Source organism: Podarcis gaigeae, assembly GCF_964106915.1.
Source record: "Podarcis gaigeae genome assembly, chromosome: 1".
Taxonomy (NCBI): domain Eukaryota; kingdom Metazoa; phylum Chordata; class Lepidosauria; order Squamata; family Lacertidae; genus Podarcis; species Podarcis gaigeae.
The window spans coordinates 135,508,891-135,530,101 of NC_139678.1; the positions used below are offsets into that span (position 1 = coordinate 135,508,891).

The 21,211-nt window shown below is 42.6% G+C and overlaps 1 protein-coding gene across 3 annotated transcripts in view; it reads right to left on the reverse strand.

Moving 5' to 3' along the window:
* The window catches only part of SPAG16 (sperm associated antigen 16), a 444,022-nt gene that overhangs the window by 150,873 nt on the left and 271,938 nt on the right, over positions 1 to 21,211 (reverse strand). For all 3 annotated transcript variants that reach the window (XM_083708993.1, XM_083708994.1, XM_083708995.1), the window contains one exon: positions 20,885 to 21,011. In XM_083708993.1, the coding sequence (XP_083565119.1) occupies positions 20,885 to 21,011 (127 nt within the window). The remainder of the gene's footprint in view (positions 1 to 20,884; positions 21,012 to 21,211) is intronic.

Genomic DNA, 21,211 nt, shown 5'->3' on the forward strand with positions numbered 1-21,211 from the left:
GGATCACAGTCAATTTGAGAGAAGCCTTAGTGGCAATTGCTGGCACCATGCTCTTCTATGTGTGGCTAAATGGCTGTTCCTGCATTGTTGCTTTTCATCTGGTAGTCTTTAACGGGCCACTCCCACTCAGACACATGTACTGGGTATTTCTTGCCTTAACATTAAGGGAAATAATGTTTTCCCTGTTCACTGACTCAGTGAACTTGTTTTATTTTACCAGATGAAAATTGACAATGCATATTAGCAATATGAAAATGACATGTTTTTTTCATCAACAGAATGAATTTTGTCATGGGGAAAGGGAGACTGCTTAGCTAATCTTCACTTTTGAGTTGAAAATCTATATATAAGGTAATCTCTAATAAGAAAAAACAGTAATTTGGATTACATTTTATTGCACTATTTTCAGTTCTATCTCATTATCTAAAGTCTACTAACTGTGTTTTTAACAGTTTTGGACAAAATAAAATGACAGACGATTTTAAGTCAATTACAATGCAGAGATGAAGTAAAATATATAAAGATGCACATTATCAATGAAAGGGTTTAAGAATTGTTTCACATAATGCTCATTTTTACCAGTCTTTGTGGAGCATGTTGCACTAATAACATCTGCAGGTTGCAGATAATTGAATGAAGAGAGGAAGGCAAGGTTGGGGGGATAAATTGCTAAAATATAAAGAATGGGGGAAATCATACTGCAGCCCCCAAGTAGCTTGTTTATATATTATTTCATAAAATTTATACACCACTTGACTGTAAAAACACACACTCTTAAAGCTGTTTACACAAAGATAAAACAATAAAATCAAGAAAATATTACAATACTTTAAAATATACACATTAAAATATTAAAACAGATTAAAATTCACATAAGCGTTTCTAAGCAACTGGGTAGGCTTGCCTCAACAAGAGTGTTTTTAGCAGGCAGAGAAAGGAATAGGCAAAGACTTTCAGAGTGTAGGCACTGGCACAGTTCTTACAAATGTGGAACAGGTACTATGTGGCACCTGTAGTAGTGCCAATTTCGCCGACTGAAGCAGTTGACTGCACATGTGGAGTAAGGCGATCTCATAGGTAAACTGGTTATTAAGTTATTAAGTTATTAAGGATTTAGTATACAGTTGTACCTTGGTTGCCGAACGCCTTGGATCTTGTATGTTTCAGCTCCTGAACGATCGAAAACCGGGTGTTTACACAAAGATAAAACAATAAAATCAAGAAAATATTACAATACTTTAAAACATACACATTAAAATATTAAAACAGATTAAAATTCACATAAGCGTTTCTAAGCAACTGGGTAGGCTTGCCTCAACAAGAGTGTTTTCAAATGATTTTCAGAAGCCAAATGTCCAGCACGGCTTCCAACTGGCCTATCAGAAGCTGCACCTTAGTTTTCGAACAGTTTTGGGAGTCAGACTCCCGGAAACATGCTGTTCGAGAACCAAGGTACGACTGTACTAATAGCAGCAGCTTGAATTTGGCCCTGTAGCAGACTGGCACCCTGCACAGATTTTTGAGCACAGGCGTGTTACACACACACACACACAAAATCTAAAGCACTGCACAAAACCTTTGGCTACAATCTTAAAACAGCTATTAGTAGGTCCCACTGGAAACAACTGAACCTCCTGCCCAGGCCTCTACTATAAAGAATGGAAGGTTGGTGTCTGCACCAGGCATTCATGGGCAGCTGCTAGGTCTCTGCACCTTGGCGTGGCAACTGCCACTGTATGCACTGGTCCCTCCCTACAAGAAAAAAATACTGTGATGGAAGCCAGAGTGCACAGAAACACCATTAACCTTCCCACCACAACAGTACCTATTTATCTACTTGCACTAATATAATAAACTTATTACTAATGTAATCATCTTGCACACAGTAGATTTATCCCAATGTGAAATCCTGTTTCTCTTTTATCCCAGCAGTAATAGTTTTTGGTCTCTTAGGGACAATGTTCCTCACTATAAACCACTATGTTTCAGGAACCAGGTGGGAAGCCTCAATCAACTGAGTAAGAGACTGGCATGTAAAGCACCCTCATTAGCAAAATACTCTCATGCATTTTCCTAGCAGACAGGAATGTTGGATGCAGACCAATGTATAATATCAATGGAAGTGAAATAATATTCATATTCATTGGGGGAATTTAAAAGCCAAAACAAACTTTCCAAATGGTGTTTACCGGCACTTATTTCATGAGATTGGAAGTCACAGTTCAGATCTGAAAGAACAGCCAGTTCTCAGTGGATCAGCCAATGGGACCTTCTTGGCAGCTCATTGTTCCTTCTGCATGCTGTGCCAGTGCATGCCATATTCTGCAACAATTAATTTCAAATAGGCTACTGCAAACTCTTGCCAGAGACTTAGGGACTTAAGCCATTAAGCCCCTAAGCTTGGCACTGTTTTCAGCATGTGATGGGTTATTTAAGGCATAGAGTGATGAGGCATTGCAACAGTCATAGTGGAATCTGCATCTCAACACCTGGCAGAAAAATACCTGAATTTTCATTAGGTTGCCAACCTTTTGCCATAAATCTTTTGACCCCTGGACAGGGACAAAGGGTAGCATGGTTTTGCACTGTATTGTACTTTTACGGCTGTACACAGCCACCCCAGAATCTGTTGTGGTCTAGAAGCCTGCCGTGAACAGCAAAACCTGACTCCACCACTAGTGGAGCTAGCTGCAAATATTTTTTCCATCTGTGGCTACAAATGTGATACGGTGTGTGTATGTTTGGGTTTTAGTGCAGGGTAAGGGAGCTGTGCAAGTAAATGTGAACAAGATCAGTCCTTATTGCTGCTGCTGCTGCAGAGCCATGTCATTGATCTGACACCACCCACCCTGCCTCTCTCAGCTCAATACACCCCAGACCTGGTGGCTATGCAGCAAGTCTCTCACAATGCAGCACTGGAAATGGTGCACTAGGGCTCAGGTGAACCATTTGTCTCCTTGTTGGATGTGCAGCACAGCTCCAGCATGAGCTCTCAGCAGAAAAAGAGATTGTGCTGACTTTACTCAAAAATAAACAAAAACTCTGCCAATCAGCTCCAAATTCTGCTTCTTCCACGCATGCACACAGAGATACAAAATATGTCAACTAGCCTGAAGGAAAAACCAAAGAAGCAAGCAAGCAAGTAAGCGAGGTCCCCCACCTGGTAGACTGGCAAGCCTAAATGTAACTCAAAAGAAGCATCTAGTGCGTGAGCGATGCATCTCCTGTCTATGTCTCTAGGCTACTGTAAATGTCTCTAAGCAGCATTTTCCCAGCTGTGTTCTGTCTGTCAGCTCTGGAACTTCCAGATTCAGAGCCTTTGAACATTAGTCGCTGGGCAGAAAGGACTATAGCACTGTCAGCTTCTCGCTGCCCACTTTGGGAAGAAGGTTGTTGGACTATACCTTTGGCTTCACCTTCACATGTGATGTGCAAATCTTCTAGGGTTCTTTAGAAGAATATCACAGGGTCCATGAAAACACAGCTTGCCCACAACAAACCATCTACCTCTGGAGGGTACAGCAGCAACAGTCTATTATTTTTGCTGCCTTGCTGATTAAGCCGTTTTCTTTAATTGTCAGCCCTTCCAACCTTCCATCTCCCTGCAAGCCCACTGATTGCCAGGCTTTCCCAATTGCCACTGCTTGATGGTGAACCAAGCAGGTTCTGGCAGCAGGCACCCAAGCAAGTTGGAGCAAGGATGCCCTGCAAGTTGTTTGGGGGACTTCTTTTTCCTGTGTGACCCATCTCCCAGCCTTCCTCGCAGCTCATGGAGCTGGGAAAGGGACAGGGATTGCCTCACCTAACTGCTGGGATGATCCCTGCCCACCTGTGCAGCTTCCAAGTTGGCAGTAAGGCTGCTGACTTGTCATGCTCTCCAGCTGACAAAGCAACATGCACCATATCAGGTGTCACAAGTGTATCTGATGATGCCTGGTTAAGTAGATAGGATTTTCCAAAAAGTGACATTTCAAATTGTGAAACAAAATGGCTAGCTGAATTGCAAGTCTTCTAACTGAAATTTTACTGTCGACCCATATGCTCGTCAACCATACATGAAATTTATTACAGTCAGAGACCAGCTTGTGAAACACAAATGGAACTACAATCCCAAAAGCAAAACAAACATTTAAAACAATGAATTTTAAGTTTAAAAGTGTGGTAGGCATATAAACACATAAAAACTTTAAGATAGATTACCATAGACAAATGACCCAGAGTCGCCCGTGGATCCAAGTTTGGGAATTTTCTTAACAAACTAGATTGAATTGGGGGATGGTCTACGCCTACAGATCTGTGCGCAGAATCTGGCGACCATCTGGGTCGTCTTGTGATTTTTGCCTAACAGGAGAAGATTCAATTTTTGCTTTATCGGGAGGTCAGCAAGCCTCACCAGCAGGGGGTCGATAGTTTCTCTACGTGCCTTATCGTAAAAGGGACATCTAAAAAATATGTGTTCGGGGCTTCCTATACCCCCCAATGGACAAGCGCAAATTCTCTGGTCATATGGGACTTTTTTAAAGGATCCCGCCAAGACCGACAAAGGCAGAGCCGAGCTTCTGGCAAGTGTAATAGCCCTTCTTGCATTTTTGGCTACAAGAAAAAAGAGATATGCTGCCGGTGCATATCTCTCGATTTCTACAATTTTGTAGTCGGGGGCACCTTACGCAGTCCTGTTGTCTCTTGGTGTCTCTAATTCTTTGCCTAACTATAGCTTTTGCTTGACCCAAGCCCAGACTTAGAAGGGCTTGAGGGACAAAACCCAGTTTCTGAAGAGTGTTTACTTGTCAACCAAAATGTTCAGATTTGAATTAAAGTGAATGTTCAGGCTATCCTAAACAACAGTGAGTTGGATCCAAAAAATGGTGCGCAGAATGAAAATAGCTGCCAATACTTGCCATGAGCATTAGAGGAAATGTTCATCCAGTGCCATAGTAGGCAGATACACTTATAGCAGTTCTCATGTTTCCCCTTCTGCAAACTGAGGAATATATTTTGCATTTCCTATGCAACTATGGCAACCCAACTTGAGAAATTACCATTTGGCACTGGTACGCTCTCAGAGACCCATAAAGTATATACTGCATACCATTTTCTTTTCAGATAATAATGCTGAGAAACAAAACATTTTCATTCAGATTCAGGTAACTGCTGAAGCAGAACATTGGTGTTTACTGAACCTGTAAGCCATTGTTTCATATGTAATATTATTCACTTCTCAACACTATTGCTTAAGTAAAAAAGTAATTTCATCTAGATTACTTATCCCTTTGGTATATGCCACTTTACACACTTTTATGTTCACAGACCATTGACATAATAGAAAGGAAAACATTATGTGTTGATAGAAACAGCTTGATCAGAAAAACAAGCAGTTCTTTCATGCTGAAAAGAATATTCCAGTTATTATCATATACATTCAAGGGATTCAGAGGGGTGGTGTGCAGTGTATTTGTTTTGGAGATGTGCAAAGCATGCTAAATATTTGTAGGTTTGTAAAAAGGCATGTTCTCTACTTTGAACACACTGCATATCACAGCTGGATAATCTGGAAGGAACCCAAAGCTTCCTTCCAATACCTAGATCTAGTGCCAATGGAGAATGGAGCAGTGTCCCAGTGCTCTTTGGTCCTTACCTTTAACAATCCTTACCTTTCTGACTCATATCTCAGTAGATACCTGTCTGTGGCCTTTAACCCTTTAGTGTCACTACCCTCAGCTGCCCAAAGGACTTCCGCCTCCTTACTGGCTTTTGTTTCTCCCTTGATGCCCCTTTATGCCTAGAACTCTCTCACAAACATCTATTTGGCATAATGCATCTCACTTTTTCTTCAAATCCTTTCTTAAAACCCACTAGTTCTGCCAAGCCTTTGGCTTGACCCCTGCTGAATCAAGGGGTATTCAGTACAGTCGTACCTTGGTTGTCAAATGCCCTGTAGCTCAGATGTTTTGGCCCCCAAACGATAAAAACCCGGAAGTAACTGTTCTGTTTTTTTAATGTTCTTTTGGAAGCCAAAAGTCAGGTGGGGCTTCTGCAGCTTCCGATTGGCTGCAGGTGCTTCCTGCAGCCAATCAGAGGTTGTGATTTGGAAGTCGAATGGACTTCCAGAACAGATTCCGTTTGACTTCCAAGGTACAACTGTACGGGGATTCCTGAGCCCTCCTCAGCTCCAAAGTTGAGAGAAACGTGTCCAGAGCTGCTCAAACTATAGGCAGTTTTCCCATGATACTGGGATGAAGGCTTAGATTGACATAAACTGGCAAGTCCCCTAACTGACCTGTTGTCCTTGTGCGGTGGGGGGAGGGAAGCAAATTGACCATGGAAATGGATTAAATGTACACCTTTTTCATTGATTGACGTAAATGGGAACCTTCTGGTTAGCAGAGAGAGTATGCATCACTCTCAAAGCATATATATATATATAGGCTGAAAAATAATGAAACCAGAAGACTTAATCCTGTTCAACACGGGCATGAATGGTATTCAGTAAATGCTTCAAAAACTAAAGCAACAGGTCACAAGTTGAAAAACTAACATGGTCCCTGGGAATACCCAAAAAGGCAACACAGGAGGCATATGATATAAAGGCCATCCTCATCAGCTATCATACTCCTGTCAATGTCTCTGGAGTTAAATACTGAGTAAACAGGCTTCAATCCACCATAGAATTTTGTAAATACTATTATTCTTATTTACCCTCTGCTTTCGCACAGGAATCTGCACTATGAAGCTAGAACATAATGTAGTTAGTTATGCAACAGCACATGAAGCAATAAGGGCTCAGTCCAGAGGAGCACAAGTGGATCTGCCATGTGTACAGGAGTCCTGTCCTCTCTGCCAATGGGACTGCATGGACATGCATGCTTTGAAAGGAGAGAATGAGGGTTCTAGTGTTCATATTGGTGAAGAAGAATGGAATGGGATTTATGTGCATTTGGGTAAGATCTGGGCTTAACTGGACTGAGATAGATGAGAATAGGAGTTATCCTATCCAAGGCTCCCCTTCATGGATCACTGCCTTGCCGTGGCGAAGGGGCTTGAAGAACTCAGAGAAGCTATGAACTATGCCGAGCAGGGCACCCAAGATGAATAGGTCATAGTGGAGAGTTCTGACCAAACGTGATCCACCTAGAGGAGGAACCGGCAAGCCACTCCAGTATCCCTGCCAAGAAAACTCCATGGACAAAGACAACAGGCATATAAAAGGTATGACACTGGAAGATGAGCCCCTCAGGTCGGAAGGCGTCCAACATGCTACTGGGGAAGAGCGGAGGGCAAGTACAAGTAGACCCAGAGCTGATGAAGCGGCTGGGCCAAAGCCGAAAGGACGCTCAGTTGCAGATATGCCTGGAAGCGAAAGGAAAGTCCAATGCTGTAAAGAAAAATATTGCATAGGAACCTGGAATGTAAGAACCATGAACCTGGGTAAGTTGGAGGTGGTCAAAAATGAGATGGCAAGAATAAATATTGACATCCTGGGCATCAGTGAACTAAAATGGACGGGAATGGGTGAATTCAGTTCGGATGACCATCATATCTACTACTGTGGGCAAGAAACCCGTAAAAGAAATGGAGTGGCCCTCATAGTCAACAAAAGAGTGGCGAAAACTGTACTGGGATGCAATCTCAAAAATGATACAATGATCTCGATACGAATCCAAGGCAGACCTTTTAACATCACAGTAATCCAAGTTTATGCACCAACTACTTGTGCTGAAGAAACTGAAATTGACCAATTCTATGAAGACTTACAAGACCTTATAGAAGTGACACCAAAGAAGGATGTTCTTCTCATTATAGGGGATTGGAATGCTAAAGTAGGGAGTCAAGAGATAAAAGGAACAACTGGCAAGTTTGGCCTTGGAGATCAAAACGAAGCAGGGCAAAGGCTAATAGAGTTCTGTCAAGAGAACAAGCTGGTCATCACAAACATGCTTTTCCAACAACACAAGAGACGACTCTACACATGGACATCACCAGATGGGCAGCATCGAAATCTGATTGATTATATTCTCTGCAGCCAAAGATGGAGAAGCTCTATACAGTCAGCAAAAACAAGACCTAGAGCTGACTGTGGCTCAGATCATCAGCTTCTTATAGCAAAATTCAAGCTTAAACTGAAGAAAGTAGGAAAAACCTCTGGGCCGGTAAGATACAATCTAAGTCAAATCCCTTATGAATACACAGTGGAAGTGAGGAACAGGTTTAAGGATTTAGATTTGGTGGACAGAATGCCTGAAGAACTATGGATGGAGGCTCGTAACATTATACAGGAGGCAGCAACTAAAACCATCCCAATGAAAAGGAAATGCAAGAAAGCAAAGTGGCTGTCCAATGAGGCCTTACAAATAGCTGGGGAGAGAAGGCAAGCAAAATGCGAGGGAGATGGTGAAAGATACAGGAAATTGAATGCAGATTTCCAAAGAATAGCAAGGAGAGACAAGAAGACCTTCTTAAACGAGCAATACAAAGAAATAGAGGAAAGCAATAGAATGGGAAGAACCAGAGATCTGTTCAAGAAAATTGGAGATATGAAAGGAACATTTGTACAAAGATTTCCATAATAAAGGACAAAAGTGGAAAGGACCTAACAGAAGCAGAAGACATCAAGAAGAGGTGGCAAGAATACACAGAGGAATTATACCAGAAAGAAATGGATGTCTCGTATACCCCAGGTAGTGTGGTTGCTGACCTTGAGCCAGACATCCTGGAAAGTGAAGTCAAATGGGCCTTAGAAAGCACTGCAAATAACAAGGCCAGTGGAAGTGATGGTATTCCAGCTGAACTATTTAAAATTTTAAAAGATGATGCTGTTAAGGTGCTACACTCAATATGCCAGCAAGTTTGGAAAACTCAGCAGTGGCCAGAAGATTGGAGAAGATCAGTCTACATCCCAATCCCAAAGAAGGGCAGTGCCAAAGATTGCTCCAACTACCGCACAATTGCACTCATTTCACACGCTAGCAAGGTTATGCTTAAAATTCTACAAGGAAGGCTCAAGCAGTATGTGGACCGAGAACTCCCAGAAGTGCAAGCTGGATTTAGAAGAGGCAGAGGAACCAGAGACCAAATTGCAAACATGCGCTGGATTATGGAGAAAGCTAGAGAGTTCCAGAAAGACATTTACTTCTGCTTCATTGACTATGCAAAAGCCTTTGACTGTGTCGACCACGGCAAACTATGGCAAGTTCTTAAAGAAATGGGAGTGCCAGATCACCTCATCTGTCTCCTGAGAAATCTCTATGTGGGACAAGAAGCTACAGTTAGAACTGGATATGGAACAACTGATTGGTTCAAAATTGGGAAAGGAGTACGACAAGGCTGTATTTTGTCTCCCTGCTTATTTAACTTATATGCAGAATTCATCATGCGAAAGGCTGGGCTGGATGAATCCCATTCCGGAATTAAGATTGCCGGAAGAAATATCAACAACCTCAGATATGCAGATGACACAACCTTGATGGCAGAAAGTGAGGAGGAATTAAAGAACCTTTTAATGAGGGTGAAAGAGGAGAGCGCAAAATATGGTCTGAAGCTCAACATCAAAAAAACAAAGATCATGGCCACTGGTCCCATCACCTCCTGGCAAATAGAAGGGGAAGAAATGGAGGTAGTGAGAGATTTTACTTTCTTGGGCTCAATGATCACTGCAGATGGTGACAGCAGCCACGAAATTAAAAGACGCCTGCTTCTTGGGAGAAGGGCAATGACAGGCCTAGACAGCATCTTGAGAAGTAGAGACATCACCTTGCCAACAAAGGTTCGTATAGTTAAAGCTATGGTTTTCCCAGTAGTGATGTATGGAAGTGAGAGCTGGACCATAAAGAAGGCTGATCGCCGAAGAATTGATGCTTTTGAATTATGGTGCTGGAGGAGACTCTTGAGAGTCCCATGGACTGCAAGAAGATCAAACCTCTCCATACTGAAGGAAATCAACCCTGAGTGCTCACTGGAAGGACAGATTGTGAAGCTGTACTTTGGCCACCTCATGAGAAGAGAAGACTCCCTGGAGAAGACCCTGATGTTGGGAAAGATGGAGGGCACAAGGAGAAGGGGACGGCAGAGGACGAGATGGTTGGATAGTGTTTTCGAGGTTACCAGCATGAATTTGACCAAACTGCGGGAGGCAGTGGAGGACAGAGGTGCCTGGCGTTCTCTGGTCCATGGGGTCACGAAGAGTCGGACACAACTAAACGACTAAACAACAACAACTATCCAAGGCTTCCACCAGCCTAGAAGAGAAGCCTTGTATTTGTGTTCCGGCATGGTGGGAAGTTTTAAGAGCCAATCACGGGGAAAGAACCTGTTTCCCCATTTTCCATCCCCCAAGGTCTGTCCCTGCGGTTAAAGTTGGCTAAGATCTGTTACCTCTGAAACTTATAAATACCCACCAACATTTCTCTGGTTAAAACAGAGATGTCTTATTTAACAACAACAACAACTTTTACTATTTATACCTCACCCATCTGACTGGGTTGCCCCAGCCAGTTTGGTGGCTTCCAACAAATATAAAAACATAATGAAATATTAAACATCAAAAAACTTCCCTATACAGGGCTGATTTCAGATGCCTTTTAAAGGTTGTATAGTTATTTACCTCCTTGGCTCCGAGGTCGCATAATTTCATACCTCTCAACATTTCTCTGATGAAAACGGGGACATCCTATGGAAAAGTGGGACATTCCGGGATCAAATCAGAAATACGGGTGGCTTCTGGGACTAACCCTGGAAAATAGGGACACTTATAGGGTTTGCTTATATAGCTATATAGTGAGGAATGAGGGTAGATCTGGAGAGCAGAAAGGGAATGTGTGTCCTTTTCCTGCTATATGCTGCAAAGACATGGGGAGGTGGCTATTTTTTATTTTACAGAGTTATATACTGTACTTCTGCATACCTAGAGAATCCCTTGAGTATGCAGAAACCACTACAGTAGTAACTTGAGTTAAGAACTTAATTCGTTCCCGAGGTCTGTTCTTAACCTGAAACTGTTCTTAACCTGAAGCACCACTTTAGCTAATGGGGCCTCCCGCTGCTGCTGCGCTGCCAGAGCACGATTTCTGTTCTCATCCTGAAGCAAAGTTCTTAACCTGAAGCACTATTTCTAGGTTAGCGGAGTCTGTAACCTGAAGCGTCTGTAACCTGAGGTACCACTGTACCTTACTTTTGGCCCCATTTTGCTTCCAAATTGATAGGCATTCAGTCACCTGAGTTTGCTAATAGAGAGAATGATGATTCTATAGCACAATCCATGCCAGTGCTCTGCCTGAGTTGTTTCTCGCTGTTTTCTATAAAAGTTTGGGTTATGAGCTACAGTCTGGCTCTAAACAAAAGCATTATCATAATGGGAGTTTTATACTTTCGTCAGGGTTGGCTAGTTTCACTTATTCCAGTACCTGCAGTCCATGTTAAGGGTATTTCAACTGGTGATACAGCTGGGGAATGAGCAAACATACTTATTCAAGTATATGTGAATGACTGCCCCTAGGGATTAGGGTGGGGGCCCCCAAATGAAAGAAAACAGGTCCCATATTCTCAACTCTGATCTATGACCGTGTGAGAGTGCCTCAGAATATCTGGTATAGGAGAAAAGGTAAATATATATTAAGACTGCATCAAAACCTTTGGTAGTGCAACATTTTGATATTTTCAGAAAGGTTTATTAAATAACTTTGATTATGGATGTTAAAATGTAGTTGTTTTACTATGTATTTTAATTGCATGTAGCTGTACTTTTGTAATGTTTTTATTCTTGTTATTTTGCTGTTTGTTTGTTTGTTTGTTTGTTTGTTTGTTTGTTTGTTTGTTTGCAAACTGCATTGATATTGCTTCCTGAAATGAAAGGTGGTATATAGATTCTAATTCTAATAAATACTACTACTACTACTAATAATACTATGTAAAAGTGGATTCAAATATAATAACAGAAACTGTTTGAAGACTCAGCTGGTTGAACATTTGGATAGAAGTGAGAAAAATAATGGGTGGGATTCAGCTAAGTTGTGTGTGTGGATCAAGGTCCGCTTGTGAAACTGGACTTCTCCCCACCCCAGTGCCCCCTAAATTTGCAATGTAGGGTTCAGGGAAAGTCCAGAATAGGTTTAGTGGATTTGCAGGGGTTACACAGGGGGTCACTAACTGCTATGTTGAATTCCATTCAATATATTTAGATGCATAAATACATGCACAGTATTGCAAGATATAGGAGCTAATCATTCCAGATGAAAATAATGTGAAACTGGGTTAATGGTGGCCAAAAAGGTGAAATACTTGGGGATTAATATGACATCTAAGAATGTGAATTTATTTAAAGACAATTATGATAAATGTTGGATGGAGGTAAAGAAAGATCTAGAAATATGGTCAAATTTGAGACTTTCCTTGTTAGGCCGAATTGCTGTAATCAAGATGAATGTATTGCCTAGAATGTTATTTTTGTTCCAGACATTACAGATTGTGGATAAAGTGAACTGTTTCAAGAAGTGGCAGAAAGATATATCTAAATTTGTCTGGCAGGGCAAAAAGCCCAGAATAAAATTCAAGATATTAACTGATGCAAAAGACAGAGGAGGGTTTGCCCTGCCGGACTTAAGACTGTATTATGAATCGGCAGCTTTCTGCTGGTTGAAGGACTGGCTACTTCTTGAGAATACAGATATTTTGGATTTGGAAGGATTTGACATTAGATTCGGTTGGCATGCATATATTTGGTATGACAAGGTAAAAATTCATAAAGGATTTAAAAACCATATTGTTAGGAAAGCATTGTATAATGTTTGGATTCGATATAAGGATTTGTTGGAAAACAAAACTCCTAGGTGTTTGTCACCAATCGAAGCTAAGGAAGTGAAAAGATCTAATATGGAATCTAAATGGCCAAAATATTGTGAAATTCTAGAGCAAGAGAGTGGAAAAATTAAATTACAGAGTTTTGAGAAACTAAAGCCCAAAGTACGAGATTGGCTTCATTATCACCAAATAATGGAAGTGTTTAAACAAGACAGGAAAATTGGTTTCCAGTTGGAGAGATCCAAATTAGAAACAGAGTTGTTAGAACCCAATACTAAGAACTTATCAAGAATGTATGACTTGCTGTTGAAATGGAATACATTGGATAAGACAGTTAAATCAGCTATGATTAAATGGGCACAAGACTTTGGTCATGACATTATGTTTGCGGATTGGGAACAGTTATGGACCACCGGTATAAAATTTACGGCATGTAATGCCTTAAGAGAAAATATTATGAAAATGATTTACAGGTGGTACATGACCCCAACCAAGCTTGCAAAAATTTATCATTTGCCCAATAATAAATGCTGGAAATGTAATGAGATGGAAGGAACTTTTTATCACCTTTGGTGGACCTGCCCGAAGATTAAAGCCTATTGGGAAATGATTTATAATGAAATTAAGAAGGTACTTAAATGTACTTTTCATAAGAAACCGGAGGCATTTCTCTTGGGCATGGTCGGCCAATTGGTGCCAAAGAAGGATAGGACATTTTTTATGTATGCTACCACAGCGGCAAGGATCCTTTTAGCAAAGTATTGGAAGACACAAGAACTACCCACACTGGAAGAATGGCAGACAAAGGTGATCGACTATATGGGACTAGCGGAGATGACTGGCAGAATCCGTGACCAAGATAAAGAGACGGTGGAAGAAGACTGGATGAAATTTAAAGTATATTTGAGAAATTGTTGTAAAATTGATGAATGCTGAAATGTCAAGGGAAAGGAAAATATAGAATTACAGCTGTAATTGATTAAGTGTTAGAAGAAACTTAAAGAGAAAATAAGTAATTAATTAATTGATGCGAAGAGTTGCTGAAAAAATCTTAAAACAGAGATGCAGAAAAGGGGAGGTAAGGGGAAGTCCGAGAAGCAAGGTTATGAAAATATGTCTTTTTGAAATTATACATGTTTGTATGTTTTTGATTTGTTTATGTGTGTGTATTGTTTTGTCCTTTTTTGTGTTGGAAAAATGAATAAAAATTATTATTAAAAAAAGGAAATACTTTGGGGGATGTCTGCAGTTCACAGTACCTCTTTTCTTCATGGTGTCTGCCAGTGACTCTTTGTGGAGTTCATGCCTCATCTTAGAAGTGGTCCTAATGAGGATGCGTTGGGAGGGAGGAACCTGAACGCTTTATAAAAGAGGCATTCACCTCTTCTACAGAGTTTACTGCCGTGTCTGGAAGGTGTAAAGAAAAACACTGCCTCCCCCCCCCCCCAGTGGATTTCCTACAAATGAGACACACAACTCGCCCTCTCCCTCACACAAACGCACCTGCATGCAGAAGAGCCAACATGAAGAATGATTTTAGTTGGACCATGTGCTGACCACATTGCCGCTTCTCCTCAGCAGCAGCAAAGGAAGGGTACAAGTCTTCACTGGCTGCTTATGGGCATTGTCAGGATTTCTGTTGGGGGGCAGATTTGTATTGATTTGGGGGGGCAGCTGCCCCCTGCCCTCCCCCTTGGCTACCTGCCAATCTACTGGGGACATAGTGGGGCATGGAGTAAGAAGAAAAGAGGAATGACATAAGAATGGAAAAGACAGCTATTTCAGCTGACCAGTGTTTAGCCATCTGTTACTTTTATTTCTGAAGAACAGACAAATCCTAAGCATAACTTTTCTCCCACATAAACGTATTTCCTGTTTCTGATACAATGGAACTGACATAGTTGAGCAAGTTTATAAGGAATAATGACCTGGAACCAGATTAAACTAGAAGAATTTAGGCCCCACTGAAATCAATGGGACATGTTGTGACTGAAGTTCTGCTGATTTTCAGCAGGCACGTGACTATTAGGCCACTCAACAGACACCCGTTTCTCTAGGAATAATATGACTGCTGCCTGAAGTTAAAAGATGTACTGTGCCTTTGTGACTACAGCACTGGTGAGTGACATTATCTATATGAAGGAATGGAGGAGCAGAAATAGAGATGCCACCATGTGTGACCTTAGTTTGCATCAGTTTTTGAAACCTCCTGCTTCACTTACCATGGCAATCTCAATATTCATGTATTTCTATTCATTCAGTGCACACCAACTATATATTCACAGAAGATTCAGCTCAGTCTTTCTGAAGCTGTGGTCCATATCCTGCTGGCCTTTTTTCTCATTTTCAAGGTTTCTACACATAATTATTTTTACATCAGCTACCTATCATCTGTTTCAAATCCTCACTGCCCAGATGACAACATTAGACTGCTCTGTGGAAAACAACAAAGATAAAATTCTTGTTCAACTAGTCAAAAAGAAACAGAAAAAGGTGGAGGAAGAATATAATGCTGAAAGCATAATGTACTAGAGGAGTAGGTATTCTATGTTTTCCACATTCTCTGTGTTATGTACTGAGGTTCTCACCCTGGGCCAGCAGGGGATACTGTAGATAGTTTTCACTCAGGTCCACATATGCAAATAAGGCATTGAAAGTGACGTTCAGTGATTGGATAGTTACAGAAAGTGTTACAGTTGCACTGTAGTGGAGCTCTATATAAGCAGGCTGGCTGAACCCTTCAGTTCTGTTCTGGCCTGTGAATAAACAGGAGCTATTTGAAGAATCACTGTGTCGTCTGATATGTTCACCCACAACTTAACACTCTGAAAAATACCTTAATGTATTCTCAAACCCATAGTTAACCTGTGTACGCCTGGAAGGATTTAAAAGAGTGAACTACATTTTTAAAAAGACTGATTGGAGACACAGAGAAGTGAGAAAGAAAGATACACATGTCCAGTTAAGACTAGCAATGATATCATAGCATGGTACATCAAGTCCAAACCCCAGCAATGCAGAAATCTCAGCTAAAGCATCCTTGACAGATGGCCACCCAGTCTCTGCTTAAACCCCCCCCCCCCAAAGGAAGGGCAGTCCACAAGCTCCCCAGGAAGACCATTCCACTCAAGGGTGAAATGACCCCCAGCTTATTAGACTGAACAATGATACCCACATTTAAGCTTCCTGTTGCTTTCTAAATCTTGTTCTTATTTTTCTATTTGGCAATTTCTCTTAGTATAATTTAAATAAAATGTTAATGTGTAAGGAAAGTCATTTATAGAGCTTATAAGCCAACACAGATATATCACATAAAGGTACAATGAAGTCATCACATTCATGGTTAAAGAAGAAAAAGTACAGCGTGGAATGATTTAGCAAACCACAGTCTGAGATATGCCAACAAACCAGAATCAGAAACCATAATGTGAAGTGGGTTTGTAGAACATGGTTTCTTACGATGCCTAATGTATCTAACAATAGTTACAGCCACTGCTTCATCATCAGAGGCTGCTGCATATTGCAGAAAGAAGTAAATATAAGAGGCTGTGTACTTAAGGAACAGATATTAGCCTGGTTCACACAACTAATTAAGTCAAACCTTGGCTTAGAAAACCATACGTTTTGCAAAACCGTAGCAAGTTTTGACAGAGCTTGGCTGCTCGTGCACAAAACGATCTCCTGCCATACATGTGAGAGCTTGTGAGCAGTCTTTGATACCAATCTTTTGATAATTTTTTGACCCCGAATTTCTCATCACTGTTTTCAGTCTCTGAGCTTAAGATCGTCGCTCTGCTCATCTCACTGTCATTATTTCTGTGGTCCTCGTCTGATCCAGCCAGAGTAAACATGTATTGGAACTATGTGTGAGCTCTGTCTGTTATATCTAGGTGATGATTTCTTAATATGCTGTGCCATGCATTAGCATTACACAACAAATTTACGGAATGCTTTTTTAATGCAGATTCTCTCCTGATGTGACTGTCAGCAATCAGCAGCATGCATTGTCAAAAGCAGAAAGATGAGTTAGTATTTCTTATGTGAAGATGCCATTCTGTCATGCATTCATTTCGTTTGCAACATGCAGCCAGCTACCAGCCACAGTTAGAGTTTCAGACAGTAAAACAATTTTTACTGAAGTGATCTGAATTCAGGGAAATAGAACAGTTAAAAGATTAGGTGTCCATCTCTGAGCAGGGTGGGGGTGGGGTAAGTGTAGTGAGTGGGGGCAGTGACTGTGGTTGGTACTTTAAGTAATCATACAAAAGAAGAAAAGACTACCCAGACCATGACAAATATTGATTAGGGACTTCTGCACAGACCAGTTCCCCTCTAGGCAATTCACAACCACATTGTGGTCACTGATGTCCTCACTAATATGACCCACTTCATTTCTTGCCAGAGAACCCCAAGTACCCATGAAACAGCAACTCTATTCCATTTACATGGATTCTTGGCCCATACTGTTTCAGACCAAAGGCCATAGTTCTGCCATGCCCTATGCAACCTGCTAGAAATCCATGCCTATATTTCAGCCTATCATCCTCAAAATGATGGGCAGACAGAAGGGATCAGCCCTACATAGGAGCAACATCTCTGGTATTGCTCTTCCCATCAACAGCAGAACTGGGTAGATCTGTTGGGCATAGCAGAATTTGGCCTACAACAGCTCTCGGCTTTTCCTCAGCAATACTTCCAAACCCTCTATTTCCCCGATGTCACTTCTTCCACCAATTTCCAGCTTCTGGTGCCTCTGATCAGGCTATCCAGGAGGACCTCAGAGTCAAGTTGAACCATGCCAAATGCAAGGCCTATGCTGACCACAAATGGCAGGCTGAGAACCCTCTTGAGTATGCTCATCAACTCTCCAACTGACACTGAATGCCTCTCTAGTAAAATACCGTATTTTTCCTTCTATAACACACAGATTTTTTCTTCTAAAAAGGAAGGGGAAATGTCTGTGCGTGTTATAGAGCGAATGTGTGGTCCCTGGAGCCGAAAAATCATGCAAAAATCAAATCGCGGCGCTGCACGCTGCACGGAGAAGCGAAACCTGAAAAGAGGAAGCGGCTGCTTTCCTGCATTCTGCCTCAGGGTCTTACTGCCCACCCCCCTCTGTTTCGTTGCTGTGTTTGCTGAAACGGAACAAAGAGCAGGGAAAGCCCCTCCCCTCCAGGCAAGCTCCGGTGCTGCTGGGGGAGAGGGAGAGAGAGGGGGGAAGGGAGAGAGAGAGGGGGGAGGGAGAGAGAGAGGGGGAGGGAGGGAGGGAGGGAGAGAGAGAGAGAGAGAGAGAGAGAGAGAGAGAGAGATGGCTGGCTTGGGTGGGGGAAAACTTTTGCCTTTCTTTCCTCCCTCCCGTTAAATCCCTCTCCTGCATTCTTAGCCAGCTGCTTCTCTGCACACCCCTCTAATGCCCCTTCTTTGTTTTTCCTTCACTCCCCACTTAAAATGTGGTTACAAAGCATGGATCCTCAGGATCTTTGCATTGGGTCACCCCAAATTCACCATCAGATCACATAGCATGTCCATGGCTACAGCCTGCACCCAAAAAATCACGAACCCACTGTTGCCTGGGGCTGCAATGGTGCAAAAATGTGGTTAAAAAGCATGGATCCACAGGGATTCTCAGGATCCTTGCATTGGGTCACCCCAAATTCACCATCAGATCACATAGCATGTCCATGGCTACAGCCTGCACCAAAAAAATCACGCACCCACTGTTGCCTGGGGCTGCAATGGTGCAAAAATGTGGTTACAAAGCATGGATCCACAGGGATTCTCAGGATCTTTGCATTGGGTCACCCCAAATTCACCATCAGATCACATAGCATGTCCATGGCTACAGCCTGCCCCCCCAAAAATCACGCACCCACTGTTGCCTGGGGCTGCAATGGTGCAAAAATGTGGTTAAAAAGCATGGATCCACAGGAATTCTCAGGATTTTGGCATTGGGTCACCCCAAATTCACCATCAGATCACATAGCATGTCCATGGCTACAGCCTGCCCGCCCCAAATCACGCACCCACTGTTGCCTGGGGTTGCAATGGTGCAAAAATGTGGTTAAAAAGCATGGATCCACAGGAATTCTCAGGATTTTGGCATTGGGTCACCCCAAATTCACCATCAGATCACATAGCATGTCCATGGCTACAGCCTGCCCCCCCCCCCAAATCACATACCCACTGTTGCCTGGGGCTGCAATGGTGCAAAAACGTGGTTACAAACCATGGATCCACATGGATCCTCAGGATCTTTGCATTGGGTCAGCCCAAATTCACCATCAGAGCACATAGCATGTCCATGGCTACAGCCTGCCACCCAAAAATCACGCACCCACTGTTGCCTGGGGCTGCAATGGTGCAAAAATGTGGTTAAAAAGCATGGATCCACAGGAATTCTCAGGATTTTGGCATTGGGTCACCCCAAATTCACCATCAGATCACATAGCATGTCCATGGCTACAGCCTGCCCCCCCAAAATCACGCACCCACTGTTGCCTGGGGCTGCAATGGTGCAAAAATGTGGTTAAAAAGCATGGATCCACAGGAATTCTCAGGATTTTGGCATTGGGTCACCCCAAATTCACCATCAGATCACATAGCATGTCCATGGCTACAGCCTGCCCCCCAAAAATCACGCACCCACTGTTGCCTGGGGCTGCAATGGTGCAAAAACGTGGTTACAAACCATGGATGCACAGGGATTCTCAGGATTTTTGCATTGGGTCAGCCCAAATTCACCATCAGATCACATGTCTGTGGCCACAGCATGAAGCACAAAAATGATACATCCACTGTTTCATTCAGAATGTTTTTTCCCTTGTTTTCCTCCTCTAAAAACGATGTGCGTGTTATGGTCAGGTGCGTGTTATAGAGCGAAAAATACGGTAGATTGCAAGTAGGTCCCCCCACCCAGCGGGGTAGCTAGCCGCTCAGGTGCCTGGTGTGGGGGCGTGTCCTGCAGCAGGGGGCAGGGCAATCTGCCCGTGGGGGTGGGGCAAGCCTCTCCAACGCTTGGAGTCTCTCTGCCACCTCCCCCTCAGCTGTAGGGCGGCTGAGGGAGGGGAAGTAGGCCAGCACAAGTCCCATGTTGCCGTTTCAGGCAGTGTGGAACCTGCGGACGCCTATGCCACCACGTCACTCCTAAAAAGTTTTGTGAGCCCAATTTATTATTTTTTTAAAAACTCATTTTGTCACACACACCCCAGTGATGACGCCTGGAGTGGACCACACACCCCCGCACACCCTTCCTCCGCCACTGCCCCAACCCTGATAACAGCTTTGCCCCTTTCTGAAAACCCTGTTGCTTACAGGCTTCAGCTACCTTCAACATAGTACATCCAGTCTTTCATCAGTCGCTCCTGGTTTCAGCTATGCTAAATCCAGATCCAGAAAGACACCAACCTCCAGCCACACCACTCACGGACAACAGGCAGGAAGAATATGAAGTGGCTCAAATTCTAGAATCATGAATGCATCAGAGACTCTTATAATGCCTCACTTACTGGAAGCGCTACCTACCCAAGGACTGTTTGTGGGAAGCTGTTCATGCCCATGTCAGCAATTCCATTGTGTCTATCTGAACAAGCCAAGGCCATTGGATTGAGACCATGGAGGGGGAGGTGGTGTCAGGACCTCAAAGTCCAGCGGCCTTTAAAACACAGGGTTGGAGGCCTCAGAGTCACCAGCTAAGGAGCCAGACCAGAATCAGGGCTGAGTCTGCTGTAGTAGATCAGGAGATGACTGAGCCCAAGACTGATAGGCAGAAGTCCACAGAACAACCTCCCAAAGCACCTGGCAATGGAAGGAAACTTACAAAAAGTTAGTGTTCAGTGTTCAGAAATATTATATATTATATGTTTACGTAAAGTTCAGTGGTCTCTAAATGCATACGTTATTGGAGTCCAGAGGGGGAAATCACCTTTATTAAATTGGGACATTCCTCATTTCCCTCCTACTTCCTTCCTATAACTTGACGTCATCCACTTGATTGAGGTATTATTACAAAAGATTCAAATATTTCCCATCAAGCAAGCAGTGTGTTTGTCCAGCTTTTATGAATTCACCCAGTTCCCAAAGCAATAAATTAGCTTACTGTTCTGGCATCCCAAAGAGACAATGTCTTGTCTGCAGAGCTGGTGAGAATGATGTTGGAGAAAGGAAGAAATTCAATGCTGTTTACTGAATCCTTATGGCCACGAAAGGTGTATCTGCACCGCTCACTGCAAAAGAACACAATGACATATCCTAAGCAACCATAGTGGAATAACTTGGCAATGTTTTCCAACAGCAAAAGGAAGCATAACTACAACTGACTGACAAATTTTAATTTGGCATCCACACTATTCATGTTGACAAAAAAAAAAAAAACACTATTTACTTACTTGCTTACTTACTTCCCTGCCTTTCTACATAACAAGGC